Genomic DNA, 26,768 nt, shown 5'->3' on the forward strand with positions numbered 1-26,768 from the left:
GAATAAATTATCTTCTGATAAATTACTCTTGCTATCTCATCACATCTTACTTACCTGAGCATCCTTTCATCACAATCTAGACTGAACAGTTAAAGCACAAGCCCAAATGCTTTCACGCAAATTCACAGACTTCAACCTCAGATACACATCAGTAGATAACAATGGTTCATAATTTCACATCTAATTCCATCTTCACTCATTTTTGTAAAAGGGCTCACCCCTGAAGAAGCACACCTAAGACTTCCATCAGCAGCTATCAGTACTATCACTGTCAAGTAGCCTTTCATTACCTGATGCAGTTTCAAAAACATGGCCTGGAAAGGCAAAGGTACAACCATGAGCTAAGACTGAAGCAGACCTGGTTTTGTTAAGCTATTACCTACTGATTAGATCTTTTCACAACACTTGACATTAAGAAGTTCTTTCAGCTGCTACCCTCAGTGTATCTGTATATTTTTATAAATGCATATATTTTATACACACACATCCACACCTTCTAATGACAAATAGCAGATACTGAAAAGCTCTAATGAATACCTCTGGAAAGTTACTAAGACTAGAACAGATAATGCCAATAGCTGCCAAAGCTACTTGCTTCTCACGTTTGTGGTATATCAAGATGCAGAATAGCAAATAATACAAAGATAATTTGACCTAGAAGTTAAATAGCCCCTTTCCAAGGAAGCCATATGAAAATTAACATACAGAGCTTCTGTGAGTGACTACAGTAATCCAGTAATACAGAACGAAGAACACCTTTCTCATGAATAGCAGACATGAAACATCAGGTCTTAGATTATGAATTTCTACATTTGCTGTCACCAATCTGAGCCAAGATTAAATCAATCCTATCCTGAGCATCAAAAACATGCCTGATGAACCTTGATAATCTCCTCATAGCTAGAAGTACAAAAAGCCTAACAACTTGCTGAATAAATTCCAAGTTTGTGTTAAAATCACAGATTAAAGATTTGTGACCTACAATAAGAGTTTTGCCTTCCAAAACAGGATACTGGAAGGTGAATCCCACACATACAAACCTCTACTAGGTTGATATAATTTACCCTGCTCCAATTTGCTCCAATGGGTTGCAATTCTCCTCAATAGTTTTTAAAACTGATGCAGTAGTGGCTTCAAGAGATTTTACTGAAAATCTTTTCATCCCATTATCCTGTCCTGGAACACTACTAAGTAAACAAAGAATCCTAAGGCATTAATGAAGATCAAATAGAAACTATCACTTTAAGATGCATCACAGACTAGATTTGATACCTCAAAGCCAGATTAAGAGTCTTCCCACTTCAAGTGTAGACTGCCACCATCTTTCTTGGAATCTGTGATCTCAAATCACAGAAATTATAAACCTCTCATGCTCAATAAACTGTATTGGAGACTCTCAGAGGATATCCTGCAGCATCCAAGCTAAAACTACTACATCCAGAACTGATGCCTGTTCCTTCCAGATCTAGAAATCAACAATGTCCTAAATGGGAACAACCAAAGTATCACGCTGTTTTGATTACATTATTTATCTGTTAGTCAGACATAAAATAATGTCTAATAAGAAAATGTGCCTCAGACCTAAACAAACTAATCCCATTGAATTTAACCCCATTTCCCCTAAAACTATGAATTTCACCTTTCAGCATCATACTATATTCAAGAGATCTTACTCAATGAGTTATTCTTACATTCTATGAAATCTTACTCCTAGTTTCTTTTTCTCCTAGTTCCAACAGATAAGTTCTGCAGCTTTATGGTAGCTACCAGAAAGTATCCGATCACTATAGCCCAAAGAGTTGATGTATTTCAAGTTGTCAGCTTTTGTTTGCCTTGTCAAAAATACTTTCTCCTGTAAAAGTTACATCACAGTCTACAGAATATCACTTAAAATGTAATTCTTACCAGCTACTTGAGACCATGCAACCATAGACCTTCCTTCCAAGTTAGTTTTTTGCTACTGCAAGATTTATGCTTGCAGAACAACTGAAAGCCCCTACTGAACTTATTTTTTTCTCTTCTTCAAGGAGAAAATAGAGAGAAGAAAAATTAAAAAGGCTTAACTGTAAGTCAAAATTAAAATATTGTTCAGTATAAGAAATTTCTAAGTCCTCAGTAGATACGAAGATCAGATAAAGCTTTCTGATTCCAAAGAAATGTAGTCATGCTGCCACTGACATGGATTTTCAGGCAAATAATACACAGCTCCTGAATGAAAGCTAAACATGATAGAAGTTGTGCAAAACCATACTTAGGCCTGGCCAAGCACAGGAGTAATGATGGACACAAACTTGGAGCTACATATGTAGGAGTGATTAGACAGACAAAACTATCCTAGCATGCAACCTGTTATCAAGAAGTATGAACACTCGGTACATTGTGTATTTAGAAAGCAGCTAAACTTCAGTTCCTGAATCGTTGCTTTTGAAGTGCTATACATAAGAGTCTACCCACAAGGTGTGATAGCATAAAGGTCAACTGTCAGTCACACTTTAGAAATACTAACACTTAAGTGCAAATTAACCCAAATTTCATTTTGTAAAACAGTTGGTTCAGAATTCCAGCTAGATATGATTATGTAAGTGGAATCCAAACCAAGTATCCCCAACTGACAGCTTTAAGGATCTTAATAAAAAAGTTGTCATTACTCTGAACATGACTGAAGTCTTCAAGAAATGTATTCTAACTTACAATGGATATGCAACTAAAACTAAAACACTTAACATCCACATACAACTCAGAAGCCAACTACGCGTATCAGACTCTCCCTACCAACACCACAATCTAGTCATTCCGTTGATATACACTCATGAGCATACATCCATATTTCTGTGCAGTCTCTGCTGTACCATCATGCAGAGTAGGCAGATTATGAGGTGCATTTATTTCCTATATGGTATAATTTATATCATAAAATGGCCTGGGTTGAAAAGGACCTCAAAGATCATCCAGTTTCAACACCCCTGCCACGGGCAGGGCCACCAATCACTAGACCAGACTGCCTAGAGCCACATCCAGCCTGGCCTTGAATGCCTCCAGGAATGGGACATCCACAACCCCCTTGGGCAACCTGTTCCTGTGCATCACCACCCTCTGGGTGAAAAGCTTCCTCCTAATATCTAACCTAAACCTCCTCTCAGTTTAAAACCATTCCCCCCTTGTCCTATCACTATCTACCCATGTAAACAGCCATTCTCCCTCCTGTTTGTATGCTCCCTTCAAGTACTGGAAGGCCACAATGAGGTCTCCCTGGAGCCTTCTCTTCTCCAAACTAAACAAGCCCAGTACCCTCAACCTTTCCTCACAGGAGAGATGCTCCAGCCCTCTGATCATCTTAGTGGCCCTCCTCTGGACCTCCTCTAAGAGCTACACATCCCTCCTGTACTGGGTTCCCCAAGCCTGGACACAGTACTTCAGATGAGGCCTCACAAGAGCTGAGTAGAAGGGGACAATCACCTCCCTCTCCCTGCTGGCCACCCCCCCCTTTTTTTTTTAATGCAGCCCAGAACACAGTTGGCCTTCCAGGCTGCAGGTGCACATTGCTGCCTCATGTCCAGCTTCTTGTCCACCAGGACCCCCCAAGTCCTTCTCCACAGTGCTGCTCTCAAGGAGATCTTCCCCCACTCTATATAAATACCTGGGCTTGCCCCAGCCCAAGTGCAACACCTTGCACTTAGTCTTGTTGCACTTTATTAGGCTCACATGGACCCATATCTCCAGCCTATCCAGGTCCTTCTGGATGGCTTCCTTTTCCTCAAGTGTATCAACTGCACCACACAGCTTGGTGCCATCTGCAAACTTACTGAGAGTGCACTTGATGCCATCATCTGTATCACTGATAAAGATGCTGAAGAGCACCAGTCCCCAAAACCAAGCCTTGGGGGACACCACTCAAGACCAGCCTCCACCCAGACAGACCCACTGATCACAACCCTTTGGCTGCAACCAGCCAATCAGTTCTTAATCCACCAAACAGTCCATCTTTCAAATCCATACCTCTCCAATATAGAGAGAAGGATATGGTTATATGTAGAATAGCATCACAGACTGTGGTAGGAAAAGCTATACCTTCCTTTCTCTCATAGCAAAAAAACCCAAACCATTCTCCCTTCTAGTAACTTGTCTCCCAGAATTTCCTAGATCTCTTTCCATCATTATTCCCACCACTGCTAGAGAACCTTAGGTACACATTTCTGAACTTCCAGTGCATCATTTTTGTTCGCATACAGTCTAGTTTACTCAGGCTAAGAGTCCTCGCATATTTTGGTTCCTTATCCCTTAGTTCATCTCAGTTGGTGTATCTCACCACCAAGAAGCCTTTTCTCTGAGCTGCTTCTCAACACATTTAACAGATTTTAGAGACTCTAAAGTAAGTTTGAGAGCAAGAGTTGAGCCAGAGCCCCAGAGTACTGCAAGAAGCATACAGTCTTACCAGGCAGCAGAGGATCTTCTATACATAACATGGATGGTCTGTATCCATTTGTCATGACTTTCATGATTTCTTCTTTGGCAATATAGGCACCTCCATTTTTTATTCTAATACCAGTTTTCAAGTAGTTAAAATTCCTTCCATAGAGTTCAAAAAATTCTATCAGAAGCATTCCAAGGTTTTCATCAGCTCTTCTGGCATCAATTCTTGGATGCAGCTGTGACAGAACAGTTACTAATTATTAAACATCAGCATTTGTCAGACTACAACAATACAACAAAAGCTGAGTATAATCTCCACAAAAGTCTGAATTGAGTCATTAATTCATGTTTTTAAATTGTTCTTATGTAACCAAGAGGGGGCAGCACTTCAGCAGCATATGGAAAAAGAATTATTTCTTGTCACCTCTAAAACTTTTCCTAAGCCAATAGTAATGAAGCACAAAGAATCAAAATCATTATGGTTGGAGAAGATCACTACTGCATTAAGGTTTAGTAACAGAGTAATAGTTGTTTTTTTCTGTTTCTTGTTTTTTTAAAAAAAAATCAGGCTTAATTTTTTCAGAAGCAGAAAAACTATTTGCTCCAACTGAAGTAGCTCCTTAATCCACCTCCTATTATGTACTTCATAGTCATAGAAATATTACTGCCAGAAAAATACATTGATAGTTAATACTCATTAATGATGTCTAAAATATCTGCCAGTTTTAAGGATGTTAAAGCTTAACCAGTGAACATATAATTAAAACAACTTGACTGTTTAATTTCTTAACACCAAAATCAACTACTCTCCACATTCAGTACCAGTAGTCTAAGAAGTAGCAGATCAATTGCATCCAAGCAGATTTAACACCAGTAAGACCATTCAGGTACTGGAATAGACATAGGAAAGTGGTGTAATCCTCATCACAAGACCTGTTATAGAAAGCAATGCACTGCCTCTATGATGTTAATAGATCTCCTGTTGCTATTTCAATTCACAAATCTTAGGAGATTTTAGATGTAATCTAACAGAGTTGTCAATGATCAAACACCTAGAGCTACAGCAGAATAAAATTATGCATTGCTATGGGATTGTAAAGAAACAGCACCTTCACTAAGAAGGCTGAGTGACAAAAAACAAGATATTTTAAAGAACACACAAGCAAATAAATAAGGGACGGACTTACCTGCAGGAAACTAATTGCCATTAAAATTAGGCTATAAGAGCTAATTCCACCAGTAAAAACTTCATTCAAGTCCCTCTGAAGTAGGAACTGTTTTAATACTAAAATCAAGTAAGGCAGCAAGGAATATTTCTGCAAAGCAAAATAGTTCTTATCAAAGATACCACCAACATTCCAAAACAAAGCAAATACTAAATCTCAAAATTAGATTCATCTAATACAAAAATGTTGTTCAGTAGTGCACCATTATGCATTTCCTCCAGAAGAATTGAAACATGCACATACACAAAACTTACACAATATGAAACATGCAAATACACAAACTCATACTTGATTTAGTAGCCTATATAAATTTAACTCCTCCCATCTCCATCCTAACAGGATTATCTCCAAATTCATCATTTATTATCAGCCTAATTCAGTCAGTGCTTTTCATCTAAACAGTACTTTTAATGCACAGTAAAAATGAGCTTGATTGTAAGTACTTACATACAGAACAATTGTCATTAGACATTGTCTGTCTAACAATACTGTATTCATATTCAAGCATCATTAAAATGTAATGTAAAATTTAAAGCAAAACCTGAACAACCTTGCTTTAGAAGCACAGCTTAGAACCAGCCTGCAAATCTAGATATGACTGTTCAAGTCCATTCAAAATACATTTCTGCACACAAGCATCCAGTATTCAACTATCAGAAAATTCTGTAACAATACTCAGCTTCCATCCTTACAGTTTCTAGCTTACAAAGCTTGAACCTTAAAAAAAAAAACACCTGTCTTTCTACTGAAGCAACATTCAGTAAATAACAGTAGAAAATAAATTAAAATACCCAGGCTTAATTAGTATTAATGAAAAGAACAGTCTTCAACAGTAAGTTTTCAAAAATCTTAAGCCATACCAAAAAAGGTTATCTAAGCATCTAGTGTATCCTTGATAAGTAGTATAATATTCATTGTACAGCTGATACCTTCATGTATTCCTTGATAAATCGAGCTGCCTTCACACCAGTTTCTACATTAAAACTGATGTCAACTTTCACTTCTGTCTCCTGGTCAGTGAGTTTTATTATTGGTACCTGAGAAGATGAAAATAAGATTTTATGAGTCCCCAGAAATGCAACATTGGTGCTCTTCTCCAGCTACTCAACATACATGGATACTACTAGCCCAAATAAACACATTTACCAAGACAAGGAAATTGAGAAAGGATAGCAATTCTAACTTTCCTGACAGTGAACAATTTTTAGTGAGGTGATTAAAATAATAGTATGTATGACCATGTTAACTTACTATCTCTCATGTACACTCCATAGCTGTTAGGTAACTGCCTCTATCTGCAGTACCTGAGGTGTTTTGTAAGACAAGTAAATTTACCTAATTTAATGACTAAGGGAGTCATTAATAGGAGATACTGTACTCCCATAACTTGTAAGAATTGCATTCATCTGACCTAGCAGTGTGTCATTCACCTTGCTAAACTGACAGAAGAAAAAATAAAGCAGAAAAAATAAAGAGCTGCCCATTGGTTTATCAAACCGAATTGGTTCACTGCAATCAAATGAAATCCAGATTGGATAAAAAGCAAAGCAGGAACAACAGTACTTCTCCTGGCAGCAATAAATCATGACAGAATTACTGAATGCTCAATTTGGTCTCACACCACTGCCTTGAGAACAGTATCCCACAGAACGGTATTATAAGCATGTTATCTCAAAGATAACCTAAACTTCAGCTCATACATGTATTTGAAGTTGAACTTCTAGCTCTTCTTTTTCATCTGAAAGAGCAGATTTGTAACTCCATTTTATACCAACAGTGGAGGGAATAAAAGATGCCAGTGAAATTAATAAACCTATCATCTTTCTCTTTCACTAAGTGCTACAGCTAATACAAAAAATTCACTCTCAGATAAACCGAAGAATACCAGAGCTATTGTTATGTGCTCCTACTATTAAAAAGCTGTAGGAACTTTCTGAACCTTGAACAGTCACTACTTCAAAGGCCACAAAAGGGAGCAGCTTACTAAAACAAGTTCATGATATTCCACTTTGTCTCCTAGAGAAAACACTTGTTCAGTAACATAACATTCTCACACTGCATTTTTAGCACATTCAGTGTTTGATCTGATAGTCACAAGACTGATGCAAGAAACACTACACATCAAGCCTGGTTAAGCTTAGAACACTTCAATATTCCATGAAAAACTAGACTTCCAACAGTTTTTCCTTATGTTAAGGAGTCCGAAAACTTTTCATTACTCCAAAGATTGTTACTTACTGTAGCTTTATCAAGTACTTTGATGGAATATGGCTCAGCCACATTGTGTTTTCTTAGTGCTTGCTCCAGCAGCTGTAAAGGGGGGCGTTCCCATTTCCCAAAAACAACTAAATCAATATCACTAGAGAAAAAGAACACATATGAAATGCATTACATGTAAGACAAAATAGTCCCCTGAAGAAAAGGACAAAATTGCTCTTCTACACGTTTCAAGTTCTCCAGAATAATAAGCAGTTTTCAACTTCTAACAATTTAGATTTCTAAGTTAGCTTTAGTAACATTAAGAGACAGGTCGGCATGCTTGCTTCAATCCTCTGATAAGTTCTAGAAACAACTCCTTCCTTTTTTCTTTGCACACCCTACCATTGATTTCCACAGCCCCAGTCCAATTCTGTCCCTCGTCTACCCACGTTGTTAATAATAACAACGTCTTTTATCAGTAACTCTTCATAGTAATTAAATTGCCATTGCTTACTGAAAAAAATCATTTTAAGACAATACAGTCTTTAAGACAGTTACACAAAATTTCCCACTAACTTCATAACCACCAATATGTATTGAACCATTAAGTGATAAAAGACACTCACACTCAAAGCACTCTATACTCTCCAAAGAGAGAACCCAGCTGTGATGACTTCTAATTTTGCAGTTACAGCGTGACATGCAGTAACTTTATTTAAAAAACAGTCTTCAAATAGCAAGTCCTAAACTGGTCAGTTCTACTGTAACTTAAAAACAAAGTACCGAAGATTAACTCCAAAGAAAGAAAAGGTATTACCAAAGCACCCCAAAGCATCTAAAACTGACACTGGTTTATCAAATATTTATCAAATCTAAGTTAATAGCTCTTCCCTTAGTCACATGGAATACTAAACAAATGCTTTACTGACACATCTACACATTCCAGACTCTGAATTCCACCCTGGATTTTACCAGTACTCTAAAAGAAATCAAGCTTTAGATAAAAGCAAATCATTACTTACCTAGTAGGAAGATAAAGCCCTGTACTAAAGCTGCCAAATATCTGGACCTGAGGGGAAAAAAACCCACTGTAATCACTCACCATGAATGCTTATTTAGCGCTCTCAAGATTTATTAAGATTTTCCTGGACCTGTTACAGATATAGTCCAGTAAATAAAGTTGAGACTTTCTTTGTATACTGTTATACTTGTAGAAATGCATTTTCTCTTACAGATGCAACTTTACAGGAAACTGTATTTTTGAGATATGAAGTGATTACAAAGCCTGCAAGCCAGAAAAAAAAAAACTTTTGAAAAGTCCTTTTCCTTATTTATTTCCAGTTCTACAGAAGTATAAGCTGCTATAAGTTTCCCTTCTTTCTGTGCTCTCTTTCCTCATAAGACAGCTTTACTGATTGTGTCTGGAAGCATTTTCTTACTTTTAAAAGCAAATACATCTAATTATTCAATTCATAAGGAACACAAACACTCCAAATGTCACTGTAAGGATGACAAATTACAGTAGATGTTGGGGAGGAATATGGAAAGAAGGGAGGATGCTCGAGAGAAGTTTGCAGTCCAGATCAGATGCTTTCACCATGCTTCCATCCTAGAGAACTGAAATCCTCCTCCTCTGTTGCGGCACAATTTGCAAGTTCACCCTTTTGAAGTGACCCATGAAAAGAAGGGCCACTTCCATGCTGTTCCGTGATCTAGAAAAATCTTATTGCTAAGGAAAATCGCAGGTAAAGATGAAGACAGCACTTACACTATCTTTAGTTCAACACTGTGCCCACAAACCTCAGTCTCTCATTGAAGCTTATGAAAGTGTAGCAGTCTGAAATGTTTTTACAACCTGTTAACAACATCATCCTTCTAACTACAGGTAGCAGAGTTGTTATCAATATAGTTTGTAGTCAGTTCTTTCTGGGCCATTTTAATTTGGAAGTGACTTGCTGTTTTTTTAAAGGGTTTAAAAATGAAATATTTTGGTTGGAAGATATCTCCAGAAGTCAAATTTTCCCTACTAAAGCACAACTGAAGTAATTCCCTCAATGTCAAATTTGTTACGGATGCAAAAAAGGAATTTTATTTTCGGAACTGCCCTGCTACATAATATTTACAAATATTCATATAGTCAGGATTCCTTGTGGATACATATCATTTTAATATTTAATAAGCTTTAAAAAACACTTCCTAAGGTGGACAGTTCTTCACATCCACAGTTCTGAAAACAAAAAAACTATCAGTAGTCTCCATTAACCTGATATAAAGGTTTTAAGTTTCCTACACTTTTTAGAATAAATATCACAGCTCGTACAGTATTCCAAGTAAACCAGATTAAGCCTCATCTGTTCACTTCTAAACAACAAAAACCAAAATAATAGCAAGTTAAGTGAATTGAGCTCTACAATATAATAGCAAACCAGCACTTAAGCTATACTCACATCAGCTGTAGGCCAAAGATCTTTGATGACTGTTTCTATTCTTTTTACCACTTCTCTTCTCATAGCTGCTTCTTCCGGACGAGGGGACATGAAGTCATAGAAGTCAATTATTTCTTCATGCAGTCTAAAGGAGAAAGCAGCATAACTACCATTATAATTTAAATATTAGAATAAATTTCACCTCTACAAAAAGCCATAGGTTTTGTTTCATATCTCCATCCAAGCAAAATCAGCAGTAATTTCAAGACAAGCGAGTGTCACAGAAATTAGGTTTTGGAACAGGAAGCTGGACAGCTTGAGGTCTAGGACTGGTGGGGACAGGGAGCTGATGCACTTAATTTTCACTGCACATCACAGTAATCTCAGCAATACCTACACATCAGCTCTCACTATATTACCCAACTGCTAAAGATGTAAAATAGCACATCTAGAACACAGGTAGACTGTGCTATCCTTCTTACATGCTCAGCAATGAAGCAGAAATTCAATTTCTGATTCCCTCACTGCTTGCTTTAAAAAAAAAAAATGAAACCTACACAACAGTACAAACATGGACTAACAAACACAGAAACAATGAAAATCTTCAAATAGATATGCTCTTGAGGGGCCTATACTTCTGCTTATGTGGAAGTTGCTACAGAAGGCTATAAAAGGGACATTTGAGTATTCCTTGATACAAAAACATACACTTGGTCAAATGGGGATTTCTTTGACAATCCAAGCCATTTACAAGCCATTCATTCATACAGGAAATTACTTTTCAACTGAACTTATGAAGGACTGTTAAATATATCTCAAGTGTAAAATATATTAATACCAGTGCAACACGATATCTCAATCTTTATATACATGTTAATTGCTTCAATTCTCCACCTTCCTGATACTATAGAACACTGACAATTGAGAATTAAAACGAATTTAAATTTCAAGATGAATGTAAATGCTTGCTTTCAATAAAGGCACAAAGCCATGCCAAACAAAAAAACAATTTGTTGAAATGGGATATTAGCAACATCTTTAACAAAAAGATGGTGCATTTATAAAATTTCTCTAATCCAAGAAATAAGTTCACAATTTAGTGTAATGAAATCTGAACAATGACCTCAATAAAACACAAATTCAACCCACCCATTAATACATTTAGTCTTCCAAAAATCAAATGCTTATACATCTAATAGAACTCCAGTTTTGTATTTCTATGACCACTTCGTAACTCACTTTACTAGAGGATTCCTATCCTATCAGATATCCTCCAATAGACCACACTTGGAAGGCACTGCTCACGCTTCTTAGGCGTCAGAATTCCTTTCAATACATGAGGATTTTAGCAGCAAAACATGAAGACACCTTAAGGAGTATAAATTTAGAATTATCGTATCATTTGGCTTTCCTCTTAAACTACTGATCTACATCTAAACATTTAACTATAGTCAAACTAAATTTTTCTACCGAATGAATGAACACATTTCCAAGTTTCAGAGCAAGAGAAGAGGTTCAAGCTAACATACTCATTTTATTTCTAGGAAGGTTGATACTTCCTCCTTCCCCACAGATAAGAGAAAAAGTAATTGAACATATATAACAGCAGTGAAGCCCAACTAAATATTTCCTGTTGTCCTGTTTAAAAGAAATCAGTAGTAGGCAGGTATAGAGTGAAAGCAATAGAAGATAAAGCAGTTATCCAGTTGCCTTGCAGCAATTCTTCTATGCCTCCACTAAGTTCAACACACTTTCACAGTGGATGCCAAACATGCATTAGCTCAGAAGATTTCTCCATGTCTTTAGTCCATTTATGCTTTTGTCACTTACAATATTCTAATGACAAGTTAAGTATGTATCATGGTAATCAAGTGCTTTACTTTAAAGTAATTCACAGACAACAGTTTATTTGATGTTCTTTTTCTTGAGGAAAAACGTGATTACTGACAACTCATCTGCAAACAACATTTTGCAGACACTAAATTCATTCATCCCTATCCACAAGCTTTTTTTCCTCCAAGCTAACAATCCTCACTGCTCTTCTGTCCTTACACAGGAGTGGGTCCAAAGCTTCATCGCTGGTGACTTTCTTCAGCTCATTTTCAGTTGCACCATGTTTTCGGCAGGTGACCAGTCACACATCACTTACTCCATGGCACACTTATTTTACTGTCCATTACATGCTTATTTTATTGTCTATTACTACTATTTCAGGATCTCTGAGCACGCAGCTAACTCTTCAGAAGTTATTCTGAAGGAGCTTTGAAATCTTTTCTGAACAATTACCACCAATTGTCCACTCACTTGGCAGAAGCCGCCTAAGTTATTTACTTTTCTTCAGATTTGTGTCTCAGTATTTACCAGCATTTAATTTTATCTGCAATTCTGTAGCCTAATGAATAATAAACTCCCATTGCAACCATCTGTACTCAGCTCTGGCTTTCTACTTATCATAGTGCTCTGCTCCTTTCTCATTAATTTCTTCCCTCCAGGTATTTATGAATATATCAAGCAACCAGATCTTAAGTAATTCCACCGATACTCTTCCTTCATTATTATTATAACATGAATAATTTATTCTTTCCTTTGGTTACTTATGAGCAGTTAGTTAGCCTGTAAGTTCAGCAAACCTATGACAGGCTGCCCAGAGAGGCTGTGGATGCCCTGTCCCTGGAGGTGTTCAAGGCCAAGTTGGACGGGCCCTGAGCAGCTCAGTCTAGTATTAAATGTGGAGACTGGCAGCCCTGCCTGTAGAAGGGGGGTTGAAGCTTGATGATCCTTGAGGTCTCTTCCAACTCAAGCCATTTTATGATTCTACACTTTTTTAAGGCTTTCAAAAATAAACCTCAAACATCCTTCAAAAATTGACCACACAAGTAAGGATTAAGGATGAATCCTTCACAGAAATAAAGGTAGCTGTCTGACAGATCTTCATTAAAGCTTTCACTAGATCCCTTGTGTTTATTCATGAGAATCAGCTGTGTTACAGTATCAGCCAGATTCAACCACTCCCAGACATCACTGAAAAAATGTGCTCTCAGGAGCCATTCTGAGAGAAGAATGGGGTTCTCAATCCTCAACACATTGCACTATGCTCTTTGTCAGCTTTCAGCAGCAGCCTCTAGTTTGTTAGTGAGGTCAGAAAAAAACAGCAAGCACACGTGCACTCTCTCGCAGCAGCACCCCAATGAGCCTTAGTTCAGATGACCAACAGTCACAGTCCTGAACCATATCATGAAACAATCAAAAGAATACTAGCTGGTCATCTACATTTTTTCTTATGCTGCCAAAAAAGCATTTAATGCTTCAGTCTGCATGGGATCTAGCAGTGACAAGGCTGTCTTCATGCTAGAGTTTAGTAGCAAAGCTCCTCTAGAATTCCTCAGAACATACCATTAGACATGGCTATGGAATAGTTACCACATTGCAGAGGGTTTAAACACTCCTTACTGAAAACTTAAGTTGTAATTTACAAACAAAAAGTGAGAACTTCAAGCCTTTCTCTGGCAAAAAAAAAGTAAAAAATAAAAAGCAATGCAATTAGACCATTTAGTTTTTACTATGTGATCTGCCTTCCTTTAAGTATTCTTTCATACCTCTAATTCTATGAGCACTGGTGAACCTAGCGAGTTTTAATTGCTTTTGATGTGTAAGATTTCCAATTTTTAATGTACTTCACAAATCAGCTCTCAAATGTTCTGCCTTAACAGACTTCCCTTCTTCCCATTTCTCTCATTTCAACTGTTTCTATTTCTCAGTGAATGTCACCAACACAGCCTAAGTCTTTCTGTAAAAGTATCAATGCCATCTTCAGAATCAGCATATAAAACATTTCAACTTAACACAGCATTTGCAAATATGTTAACCTCTTGGTCACTACTTTTGGCTTCTTTGTAGAGATGTTTCTCAAAAATTAATGCTTTTTTAAACTTAAGTATTATTGTAGTTGGTATTTTCTAAAGCTCTCTGCTCAAGATTACAGGAATACCAGCCACACAGAAAGTAGCTCTGCTATACAGAGCCAGATGCTGCATGCTGCTCAGGCCTATCCTGGAGAAACTTCTACACTAGTTGCAGGAATCATCCGATCTCTAAAACCAGACGACAGCATGATATTCATGCAGTCAATATATGAATAGACTGTAGATAAATATTTTGCCCATGAAGCTCCTCTGATCTTCATAAACACTGGTCATCTTAATCAGAAACACAACAGGATCTTAATGATTAAGAAAAAATTTCCATTTGCAGCACAAGGTAGTTGCAAGTAATAAATAATACATTAAAGAGAAATAGTTTTTTTTTCTTAAAGAGATTTCTTTATCTCCTTTTGACTTCTCAAAAAGTTTAGGCTTTAATAGCATCCCACCATGTACCTACCACTATTGCTGTTTATGATTCCTACAATATGGCTTTCTTAAAGCTGAGCATATTAATTGACTAGTTAAAAAGGCAATTTCATCATAATTATTGAAATATTGGAACCTAAATTGAAATGTAGCAGTACTGCTAGTGGAGGGTGAAAGATTAGAATACAGGGATGCAGAAGAGTGGCTACTTGCACCTACTACACTATCTCTATGATGGTAACATCAAGGAGAAAGCTAATCACTCACTAATCCCATTATTGCTAAACACAGTAAACATCTGCTGCTTACAGTGAAACATGCAACAGAGCAGACACCTTGTTTACCAAAAATTTACCCTTTACCATTTCAGGAAAGGCAAAGATACACTCCTAATCTTCAGGTGAAAATAAGACCAAAAAGATACATCCTCAGATTTTCATAATGTCTCTCTTTAAAGGAAAGTTTCTAAGAGATCATTTACCTTACCCATCATTTACTGTACCTGCAAGTATCATACACATAACATTCATTACCTTAAGGTAATGAAACAAAAATCATAAAATGCATCAACAATCTAGAAAGTGAATGAAAAACTACAGATATCATTCCCTCAGGTAAGTATATTCCTTTCATGTCTACACTATTAAGCACACAAATTTATTCTCAGACCTACACATGACTGCATCATTCACATTTAACTGGTTACTGAAAATATATTCTTTACTTATTTAAATGAGCATTTTTCTAAATGAGAAGTCTAAGGAAACAGCCGAGAATCCTAATAAAAGAACAGATGCCACAGTTACAGCACGTGTGCAACATTAGCACTGCGTTTATTGAAAGAGCATTTGCAAACAAGAAGATAGATTTTGAGTGAAGTAACAATCCTGAAAAGTGCCTGAATAATTAGCTGCTTCAAGCTTAAATGGTGAAAATCCCAGAAGCCACTGTGCATATTTCAGTCCTCTGTTGAAGTACTCTACTTTCACACCTATAACTACTGGAATACACAATTGTGTTATAATGAAAATGAAAGGTGAAATGAAACTAAAAGCAACCATACACACACTTTGTTAAAACAGTGTTGCAGCCAAAATAGCTTAATATATACAGAATTGAAACAATTGTATATTCTGATATACAGATTTTTTTCAGTGTTATCTAGGATGAAGCTACCTAGAAGAGTAGCAGAATTAGAACTAAGATCTAGTAGAGGATATTAACTTACACTTCATCTCTTCCCACACAACACCCATCAGGTGCCCACACTTTGGTCTTCCTCACTACCATCAATGCTCAGATAACACTATTCTATGCTTACAGGTTAGATAAGCTACAAAAACATAATACTACCTTCACACAGTAACACGAGACCAGCTTGCAGCAATATTCTATGTAATTCAAACAATTACTTTTAGCATTATAATTGCACAGAAGGCAGCAAACTCAGAACAGCAAAAAGAAAACTCAGCTATATAGAACTTCAGAGAGAATAGAGGAAAAGTACATTTGCTCTCATTCATACAATAAAGAGTGCAGTTTAAGATCTACTGCACCTTTTCCACAAGAGATCCTGTTTCCTCTCTAAGCTTTCTTTGCCCCAAATGCTTGGGAGTCAGACCCTGTCCTAATTTTAGATCAAGTTCCTGGAGGATTATAATTTACTCCTTAAGAGCATCTGGCAGTTCAAGCACTCAAGAAACTAAGCTTGCTTTACACTTCAAACCAACTGATTTATGCTGCATGCTTCCAGACTTCGGAGAATACGTCTGCCTTTTGTTAGAGGAAAAAGAATCAAAACCTTATCTGTTTTTTGAAGCATATCAATTCAGTAAGACTCAACCAATTTGCTTTTTAATAACTGGATATACCTTGAAAAAGCTACACTGCACCAAGAGCAATGTTATACTAAGAACAAGAAAAGAAGCTGATATATTAGTAGCTCCAAGTTGATACATGACAAAATAGATCTGCTATGCAAGCTTCTGAACAGCTGTACGATACTCCTGACAGGCTGCTGGTCTTCACCACAACACCAAGCAAACACCACATTATTTTGTTGCATCAACGAAGGAGCTTACCATATGTTAAACCTTGGAACTGCACCAGCAAGCACACCGTGCCAATAAATCAAACCGCTAAACACTGCAATCCCTGTCTTCATACTGTTCTTTTCCAAACACCCAAACATGGCAAGTGATTAATATCCCACACAAATCAGAAAGGTTGCAACAGCATAAACATTAGTGATGAAAAACTAATTATGCCCATAGCAGGTATTTATTACATGGTATTAGCCACTGTAACATTTCAGTGAAGCAGTGCAACTTAGTCTTGAGCAGCACACAGAATAATTCAAAACACACCTATGTGTCACAGCACCAACAGCAACAAATCCTATGCTTTGAATACCTCCACAGGTCAACAAAATCTTTTCTGAATAGAAGTACTGCTGCAGTTTACTATAAAAATGAGGAAGTTTCTCAACTGAAGAATCTTAACCAAAAGAATAAGGTGTTTAAAAGCATTCTGAAGAGAAAGTGGTTGCACAGAAGTTTGACTGCTCATCAGATTCCAAGGAAAGAAGACCTTGTCACAATATTCCATCAAAAGATGTCTTCAAAAAATCTGAAGTCACGTAAAGCAGGATTCAAAGATTAGAGACATTAAGAAGGATTATGAAGAAAAACATGAGATAAGCCCATGCTTAAAAAAAGATAAATGAGCCAAGGAGACAAAAAAAATTCTACAGTTAAGCAAAAAGTTGTTTTGTGGATTTTCCAGGTTTTTTTGTTTGTTTTGCTGGGGTTTTTCTTTGTGTTGTTGTTGTTTTTTTTTCCCTTCCTGTTTTTTTGCTTGTTTTAATTCTTCAGAGAGGTTTCCCTGGTCCCTGATTTTACAGGCAGAACCTGCCCCAAATACACATTTTTCTAGCAATTCCTTATTCACCATAATTAGCATCTGTATTAGGGGAACATGGAGTAGATTTTCCTTTTTTATTTTAAATAATTTGTTTTGACATTTATAATAGCCAAACTAGGAAAAGGTAGAATCAGTGCAATGCATAAATAGTTATGACTACATCAAGTTGTCAACACAGCTTTCTTAAAAGGAAGTAGTGACTCAAAGAAAACCACTAGGAATTACTCGCAAGAATCAGTGAACCACAAAGGAAATCTTATTACCTACTTATAAGCATTTGAAATCCACATCCTGAGAAAAGCTTGCAGAAAGTAAGCTGATGTGAGACTTAAGGGAAGATCTTCATGTAGAGAAACAGTTTTAAAATGGACAATAATTTGCTGAAACCTAGATTTTGTATAAAAGGAAAGTCACTAGTGAAGTCCTAAAGAGTCCTGTACTATTCAATATCCCCATCTGCAATCTGAAAACGAAACAGTAAAGCAGAAAAATCTGATACAGAAGATATCTGCAAGCCAGCTGCAGAACTTCAGGACATTAAGACTGCACAATGAGTTATTAGTCAGAATTTGAGACAATCTTTTCATAATTCCTGAGTTGTGCTTTATATTTATCCTATCTCTACATAGATGTAATGGAGGATTCAATACAGAGAATCAGTTTCTATGTGTAAGAATTCCATAAAAGCATCTGTTCAATACTCAGTATACAAAAATAGGAGGTTCGGCGTTGGAAACCAAAGAACAAGATAGAAAGTATCAAGGTACAGAAAAACTGAAATAATTATTACAAGAAGGTCTAGTTTGAGTTCCAAAGATGCAGCAGAACTGTGCAGAGGTGGCAGATGTTTAGAGGCAAGAAATAGCTTCGGCAGAAGCTATATAGACTAGAAACTGGACGATAGTCAGGTGAAAGAGGGAAGGGCAAATTTGGATAAAGTCAGATGCAAAGAGCCCCTGAACTGCCTGGTTAATGCAGACATGGCCAGCAGCAACTACAACTCAAGCGACAGGACGAAAAAGTTTTTAATCATAACTTCTCTGAGAAACAACATGACACAGAACACTGTTGATCCTAGAATCTCATACCCATTCAGGATGAATCAAATTCATATATCAAATTCATTATGAATTTAATGCACATTCTGCAGCAGCCACTGATCACTAAAATAAGCAATTACTCCAGGAAATATCAACACAGCCTCACACTGATATAATCATCTCATCCCAACATTTGGCACTGGCCTTTATTGGTCTCACTTGGTACAGCTGTTTATCCTTAGTGCTAATTACCATGACTGCCAAAAACCTAGCAAACCTGAAAAGTATAATGAAGCTAACACTAGGATTTAACTGCTCCAAACACGTCTTATTCTCCTTTACACACGTGAGCATCTCTTCAGAAATCCTTCTCACATTATACCACTGCAGCTCAGCCTCTGTCCTGTTTCATCTGCCACTGCTTCTTTTCATTCCACTACTAAAAACATCAGTCCAACTACACTAGGCATTCATTCACTCTGCAAGGAAAGCTTTTGAGCTTCACCTTAGTCAGCTCAGTTGTCTGCAAAAAGAGCATTAGGCGCTCTATTCATGTGACAATCCATCCAGCAGCTAGCCTTGAATTCTGCTGCATACCAACCTCTAGGCAGGAAAACAATCCATTCAACCACTTCCTGATGCCTTCTCAAGTCTCTCTCCAGACACTTACTGTGACCAACTCTTGCCCTCATCCTTGCATATTACAGTATATACTGCCTAGTTCTGCTCCAATCCTAAAGTCAGATGAATCAAGAATCTATCACACATTGACAGCAATGCCTGCCTCTTCTATCAAAACTTTCACTACAGGTATCCATCTAAAGTTATCTGTAACAGACACCAATGATTTAACAGTAGTGCGGATGAAGCACAAAACACTGTGTTGGTTATTAGAAGGCCTTATAGCAAGACAGCACTGCCTTGAGGTGAGAACGCCTTTGGGAGTCCCACAAAGCCTTTATCAATACTGGATACTCCCAACTGCAGACAGAAAAGGTTTCGCAGTTTCTTAGGTTTGCATTTCTTCAGCTCAGCCAAAGCACAAGAGATTTGCAGAAGAGGCTGTTCACAAGGCATTCCTACACATTCAGCATGCAGCCCTGCCAGCAACAAAGAGGCAAGAGTTTAGAAACAGAATTAAAGCTGTGTTACACCCCAAACACAAAGCATTTCTAATAGTTGAGTTGCACAACACAAAATTCAGTTAAATCTCTCTGCCAAAGTTAGAATTAGCACAGGTGAAAAAAACAAAACCTAATAAAGGCTTAATATACAATAAAAACTCCACACTCCAGCAGCTACAGAAATGAATTTCAGCACATGGCTTACAGTAGGCAGTGTCCTTCAGCTGCTGAAACTCTGTGGAAACAAGTGGTCTGGAAAAGCATCATCATAACCTTACTTTGCTTAGAACACTTCCTGGGCATCAGCTACCACAGCCAGACAGTGCCACCATGTATCCTCCTTCAGCCTCATCAAACGTGGAGGCGTTTATACCCCTGCACTCTATGTCAGAACATTTGTGTTCCTAACAAGAGACAGTTAAAGACAACTGCTGTGGGGGTGAAATGGATGCAGTTTTGCAAGATGCCAGATGCTATGCAAAGCTATGAGTGCAGGCCTAACACCGTTTCAATGCATTGTAACACACTCAGTACTCAGACCAGCCCCCGATAAGCCACTTTGCTGTTCCTGCACAGCACTGTAACAAACCAGCTGGTATGTTGGGCATTCGGCACTAACCTCATTCAACATCTACAGTGAATCTGAACACTTTGCACTAAGTTTTAAGCAGTACAGGCTTCTAAAAGCTAAAAATATGAAAATGCCAAAATATCACTTGTAGTTCTGAACTGTCATAGGTTTGAGCTAACCCAATAATATGACAGCACACTTATCTTTATCACATTAGAAATCAATCCATTTGTCCTCTGCTCTGAGCTACACTCCCGATCTAACTCCAGGCATTTAATTGCTAAATTAATCACTCCACTGAAGCACCAGAACAAATAAGGCTTTCCTCATCCTCCTCACTATCTTCCAAACATCTGGAAAAAGACAAAATAAAGGTCAACCTGGAGCTAGCTAAAGCACAGCTTTCAGATAAACTCTAATCAAGCATGACTACTCTCACACTGTTTTATGAGACTTAATTTCCTTTACAACACAAAGTCTGGCATGCTGCTATCAGAAGGTGGTGAGAGCAACAGATGTGAGCCCATTGGTGAAGAAGGAATGCCGTAAGATAGAGCAAAGCACAATCTTTGCAGCATTCCTGAATATCACCACACTTACCATCGCAGAGACACTGAAGATGGTCCATGAGAAAAAATGGCAATGACATGCACTGCTATACTTCATGTCCAGCTATGAATGAGAAATTGAAGATAGCACAATACTATCTCAAAGCACACAGGCACTCCACCAAAAGTAGCATTGCATCCTAGAAGAATGCAAGCAAAGCCTAACATTTTCATGCCTCTTTACTAGAGGGTACATAACCTGAGCTACTGCTTATCACTTGTTTTTTCTACATGACTTAAATTACATTCTACAACAAACTATATACACAGCAAAGTAAGCCCTACATCACTACCAGATAACACTGATGCACAGTAGGCGCGTAAGAGTATCTACAATCAAGCCCTCCCTCCAGCCATTTAGGTCCAAAGCAGCCTGTAACTGAGGATTGTGGGGATCACTTTTTTTTTTTACTAGACATCAGCATACAGCACTTTTGACACACTTGAAGACACTCTGCCAGCCAACAGACAGACACAGTTACAGAAGTGATGCTTCAGAGCTATGCTGACAGTTCCAGGTAATGCTAGACAGCAAGTAACAAATATAAATGTTCCAGAAGAAACCACAGTAAGGATCTGTTCCCATTGCAATATTTTCACAGTGATACCATTATCTGAACAACCAAATAGTCCACTAGCCTGCCTTTAGGAAAATGAAGCTCAATGGTAGTCAGGCATTACTGCAGAAAACAGACACCTAAAGCACCTCCATTGGTGACAATATTTTTGTATTATTTCTATCACAGAAGTACTTCATGGAAAAATTTCGAGACTGGAACTGCTCTGGAATATATGCTTGTCCAACATTCAGTAAGCTTAAGATTTCTTATGCAAGTCTACAGTCTCAACTTCTGTGCCCTGCTCCAACAGTAGTTACCTGCTATTCCATGCAAATCTATGGCATTCATACAGTTTTGTGAAGCATTAAAGGTATTTGACAAACTAATCATGAGGCAATCTGGAACTACAGTCACATGCTGTAGGTACCTACCCTACCGATCCTCTGCTAGCATCAGGTCTCACTGCTGTAACACAGAACCTTAACAAGACCAGGAAGCAACCCAGGTCCCCCTTTCAAAGATACATGCCAGTAAGTTTGCATTAACTCCTCAGCAAAAGAGCACCTGTGTTATGCAACTGAACAGGTCAAAGGGAGCTTGGCTAAACAATAGAAGGCCAAAAGACAAAAAGACAAGTGAAGTGTACTATTAGCATAAATTGTGCCGACCCTAATAGCTAGAGAACAGAGAACTTGGATTTGCAAGTTTGCCATATCTCTGCTCATTGGTCCGCCTGTAAGTTGCCTCGCTGACATTAACTTGTCTCACACAGACAAATTAAGATCTTAACTAAGCATTCCACCGCGTTTGTCTGGAAATACAAAAAAACTTGGACTATTTTAGAGATACTACTAGAATTTTATACATACAACTTTACTTCCTGCAATGTCATTTTAGGATTAAAAGGAGCAGTCAGATCTTAACCTCTGTCAGGAGAGGCTATGGCTTGCAAAAACCGAACTTTAAAAGCATCTTTTAATACTTCAGAACAACTATAAAGCACCCAACATCTGACAGCACCACCCAGAAAAGAAGGACACCAACCTTCAGATACAGCTCACTGAAATTTCTCCAGCACACCCTGTTATCTATTTCCTTCTACAGTTATGCAGTGCCTTTACTCCCACATGTGTTCAAGAGCTTTGGATTTTCTAAGTTCAAAGAAAATATTTTCTAAATGCCATGAGAAATCTCTTCCAGTCAATCAATGCAGCAAGTACTTTTTTTGTAAGATAAACTTAAATTTAGAAAGCAATGTTATCCTTTGGCTGAGTGAAGTTTGACAGCTGGAAGACATCTCACAGCGTGCCCCAGAGGCGCTCTGCTCAAACTCCAGTCCCTCCAATAAAACCATCTGAATCAACTCTGTCTTTCCAACTAGCCAGTTGTATGAGACAGTAGTTGCCACAGAAGAGGACCACCTTTATACAAAGTGTCCTTGATGTTTAGGGAGCCAAGGTTTCCGTTTAGACACTGGCTGACTGTAAAGACAGAATATTTCCCTCGAAAGTATATCAAGTCCACACTGACTTTGACACTTTTCAGGCAGAGCTGGGCACTTCCCTCCAGATCTATGTTCTTAACACACCCCTGAGCATCAGCCTGCTCCAGGGACAAGCGTTTAAAAATTTCTGCAAGCTTTTCCTTTCAGCTCTTCCGAACTGAAGAAAACCCTTCCAAGGTGAGAAAACCTGAAGACCTCTGAAACGCTTCCCCTGCACTTCCACACTTTTGATTTCTGCAGGAGCACTTCGACGCTTCCCTTCTCAGCTCAGCAAGACAGGAGGCCCATCCCGCTGCGTCTGCGGGATGTCACCATTCCTTGTCACAGACGCAGGTGCCCCGAGAGCTCCGTGCCCGCACCCCAGCCCACCCCTTCCCTCCCTCCCTGCCCCCCAGCCGCTCACCCCTGCACGCCCGGGCTGTACTTCCTGCTCTTCCAGGGGGTGCCGGGGCTCTGCAGCGCGGGCTGGGGCGGCTGACGCTGCTGGTGCGGGGAGGCGGCGACGGCCACGCCGCGGCTGCCGGAGAGCAGGTAATTCATGCCATAGGTGCTGGCCTTATTCTCTCGTTTCCTGCGGCCCGGGTGGTACTGGTGCTGCTGGGGAGAGGCCGGCGGCGGCGGGTGGGGGTTGCGGGAAAGGTGCGATGCCGGGTGGTGCCCGTGCGCGCCGTTCGCTTTGCCGCTCTCGTGGAAGTTGAAGAACTCCCCGGGCCCGGCACCGCCGCCCGGCAGCCCGGGAGGAGCCAACGCCGCCCGGGGGCCGCAGGAGGAAGAGGAGGAGCCGCCGCCGCCGCCGCACGACCCCGAAGAGGAGAAGCCGGGGCTCTCGGTGCCGGACTCCACCGACGAGCAGGAGGACGAGGAAGACACCGAGGGCGACTTCTGCAGCCGCCGCCCTCCCTCGCCGCCGCCGTTCACCACCGCCGCGGGGCCGGCGGCGGGCACCAGTCCGGTCAGCAGCGCCGGGGGGGACGGCGAGGGCGACGGCGGCGAGGACGAGGAGCAGCAGCCGCCGCCGGGAGCCCCGAGCCGGGCGCAGCCGTGGCCGCGGGGCGGCGAGGCGGCGGCGGCCGAGTCCAGCGCCGGGGAGTTGAGGCAGAGGTAGTGCGGGAAGGCGCCGCCGCCGCCGCGGCCCCCCACGCCCTGCGAGGTCTCCCAGATCTGCATCCAGAGCGCATTCGCGGGGCCTTTCTGCTCGGGCTGGATCCAGGCCACGCGGGGATCCATCCACGCCCGCCCGCCTCCGACCCTCACGGCCCGGCCAGAGCGCCGCGCCGCCGCCCGCTCACCGCGCAGCCGCTCGCCTCAGCGCGCCGGGCCCGGAGCGGCGCTACGCGCGGGCCGGGAGCAGCGGCATGCGGCCCGGCGAGGCGAGCACCGTACCGGCCCGGCGCTGCCCGGAGCGCTCCCCGCGCCGATCCAATGTGGCGTCCCCCTCGCCAGAGCCAGAACCGGCGCTGCGCATGCCCCGCCGATTTTAAACCTTCACCGCAGCCGGCCGCCCTGGCAACCGCACATGCGCGCTGCGGGCCCCGAGAAGGGGGCCGGGATCCGCTGGGAAGGTGGGGGGGGGAACAGAAGGACGTTGGTAAGACTGCCCCCGGTACAGTGCGCATGCGTGCCACGATGGGGGGCTTCGGAAGAGTTCGGAAGCCGTCGGGTAGGAGGTGTTCGGCAGCTGCTGCGCATGCGCGGAGCTGCCCTCCCGTAACGGGGGGCGATTGGTCGCCGCGTGTAGCCTTGGGTGAGGGGAGGATCGCTGGGAAGCGTGCTGGGCTGCTGAGGTTCCGTCGGAAGGGAAAAGCAATAGCTCTCGGGAGTGCAGTGTGAATGAGCTCTGCGGAGCGAGGGAGGGGGTGGACAGGAGGAAGGAGCGGGATTCATCTCTTAGCAGAGAATATTACCTGCACAGTGATACTGTTATCGTGGTGTTTGATACGGCTGCGTTCTCTAACTGTGCCCTTAAGCTTGAGGGAAAGAGAGACTGACTGGAGGGATGAGAGCCTCACCTTTGTTTTTGGAAGTCAAACAGCCAGGCGTTTGGGTCTTAAGAAACAGATCTGTTTTCAGGAAGAAACATACAGACAACACTTAGAAGCACACAATAAACTAACCAAAACCAAACCACATGAAAGAGGCATTCATCTTGTCTTGTGTAGAAGCACCTTCACCACAATTCTCACCTAATGAAACCGCGCTGCTCTTCTGACTTGATAGATTAACCAGGTGTACAGTTACGCAGCATAGACTTCAGCTGCTTTGAGATCACCTTCCCACAGGATTTTGGATAGTTTTGTGCTTTTAATTTAACTTGGAGACACACTAACAGGAGCCGCAACTTTTCTTACATGCGTACCATAAGAAAGAAACCACAGAAGTATGTCGTCTCCTTTTATCCTTGAGTACCTCACATTATTGTCTCCACGATGGCCCAGATTTACTGAGAGGGTTCCAGCAGTATTTCCCCACACCAGCTCCTGGGTTGGGAGCCAGTATAGGTGCTTTGTGGATCCATTCTGAAATACTGAGAATACCCAGGAGAGCCCAGGCCTTAACCCTTATGGCTCCATGTAGGTAAAAGTCACAACACAAGCTGCCATGTCCATGCTAAAAACCTCCAGTCCCAGTACAGTTTTGGAAGGGCCAGGCTGTTTCCCAAAGTAGCTACAATCTTCTCAGAAGGGTTTGTTTTTCACTGGTTTTAGTTTCTCATGTATTTATTATTTCTGATTGGTGCAGTCGATACGGTGGAGGGAATGGAGGCCATTCAGAGGGACCTTGACAGGCTGGAAAGCTGGGCTCGGGTGAACCTAATGAGGTTCAATAAGGCAAAGTGCAAGGTTTTGCACTTGGGCCGGAAGAACCCCAGGCACCTGTACAGGCTGGGGGGAGTTGTCCTTGAGAGCAGCTCGGCAGAGAAAGACCTAGGGGTCCTGATAGATGAGAAACTTAACATGAGCCAGCAGTGCGCTCTGGCAGCCCGGAAAGCAAATGGGATCCTGGGCTCCATCAGGAGAGGGGTGGTCAGCAGGGATAGGGAGGTGATTGTCCCTCTCTACTCTGCTCTTGTGAGGCCCCATCTGGAGTACTGTGTTCAGGTGTGGAGCCCTCAGTACAAAAAAGACATGGAGATTTTGGAAAGGGTCCAGAGGAGGGCCACGAAGATGATCAGGGGGCTGGAGCACCTCCCCTATGAGGACAGGCTGAGGGAGTTGGGTTTGTTCAGCCTGGAGAAGAGAAGGTTGCGGGGCGACCTCATTGCAGCCTTTCAATATCTGAAGGGAACTTACTCCCAGGAGGGGAGTAAACTCTTCATAAGGGCTGATAATAGCAGGACACGGGGAAATGGTTTTAAGTTAAAAGAGGGAAGATTTAGGTTGGATGTTAGGGGGAAGTTTTTTACTAGGAGGGTGGTTAGGTCCTGGAACAGGCTGCCCAGGGATGTTGTGGATGCCCCGTCCTTGGAGGTGTTCAAGACCAGGTTGGACGAGGCTCTGGGCAACCTGATCTAGTAAAGGTGTATGTTTGGTGGCCCTGCTAGGCAGGGGGGTTGGAACTACATGATCCTTGAGGTCCCCTCCAACCCAGGTCATTCTGTGATTCTGTGATTCTGTGATTCTGTGATGCTACAGTCGTGTTTTGTCAGTGGCATCAAGCCAGCAAATACCGTGTTAATGTAATAGTACACATAGAGTGGAAGTCTGGGGCACAGCCTACTCAGAGTTTATAACTTACTCCACATTTTAGGAATATGAAGAAGAAATAAGCCTCCTCTGAGAAATGGGTAAGGGGTGGTTTGCTACTATGCCAGTTTACTCTTGTATCTCAC

The 26,768-nt window shown here is 40.7% G+C and overlaps 1 protein-coding gene across 7 annotated transcripts in view; it reads right to left on the bottom strand.

Moving 5' to 3' along the window:
• The window catches only part of TENT4A (terminal nucleotidyltransferase 4A), a 56,683-nt gene extending 32,169 nt beyond the window's left edge, over positions 1–24,514 (bottom strand). For 3 of the 7 annotated variants that reach the window (XM_090137129.1, XM_090137126.1, XM_031589193.2), the window contains exons 1-7: positions 23,343–24,512; positions 10,283–10,406; positions 8,858–8,904; positions 7,875–7,995; positions 6,566–6,673; positions 5,598–5,726; positions 4,433–4,646 (exon numbers count right to left, since the gene is read on the bottom strand). In XM_090137129.1, coding sequence (XP_089993255.1) covers positions 4,433–4,646; positions 5,598–5,726; positions 6,566–6,673; positions 7,875–7,995; positions 8,858–8,904; positions 10,283–10,406; positions 23,343–24,166 — 1,567 coding nt within the window. In that variant the 5' untranslated portion in view covers positions 24,167–24,512. Of the gene's footprint in view, positions 1–4,432; positions 4,647–5,597; positions 5,727–6,565; positions 6,674–7,874; positions 7,996–8,857; positions 8,905–10,282; positions 10,407–23,342 lie in introns of all 7 variants that reach the window. The other 4 variants (XM_090137130.1, XM_090137127.1, XM_031589194.2 and 1 more) reach the window with 2 other exon arrangements.
• Between the last annotated feature and the right edge of the window lie 2,254 nt (positions 24,515–26,768).

This window comes from Phasianus colchicus, chromosome 3 (assembly GCF_987193195.1).
Source record: "Phasianus colchicus chromosome 3, bPhaCol1.hap1.1, whole genome shotgun sequence".
NCBI classification, from domain to species: Eukaryota; Metazoa; Chordata; class Aves; order Galliformes; family Phasianidae; genus Phasianus; species Phasianus colchicus.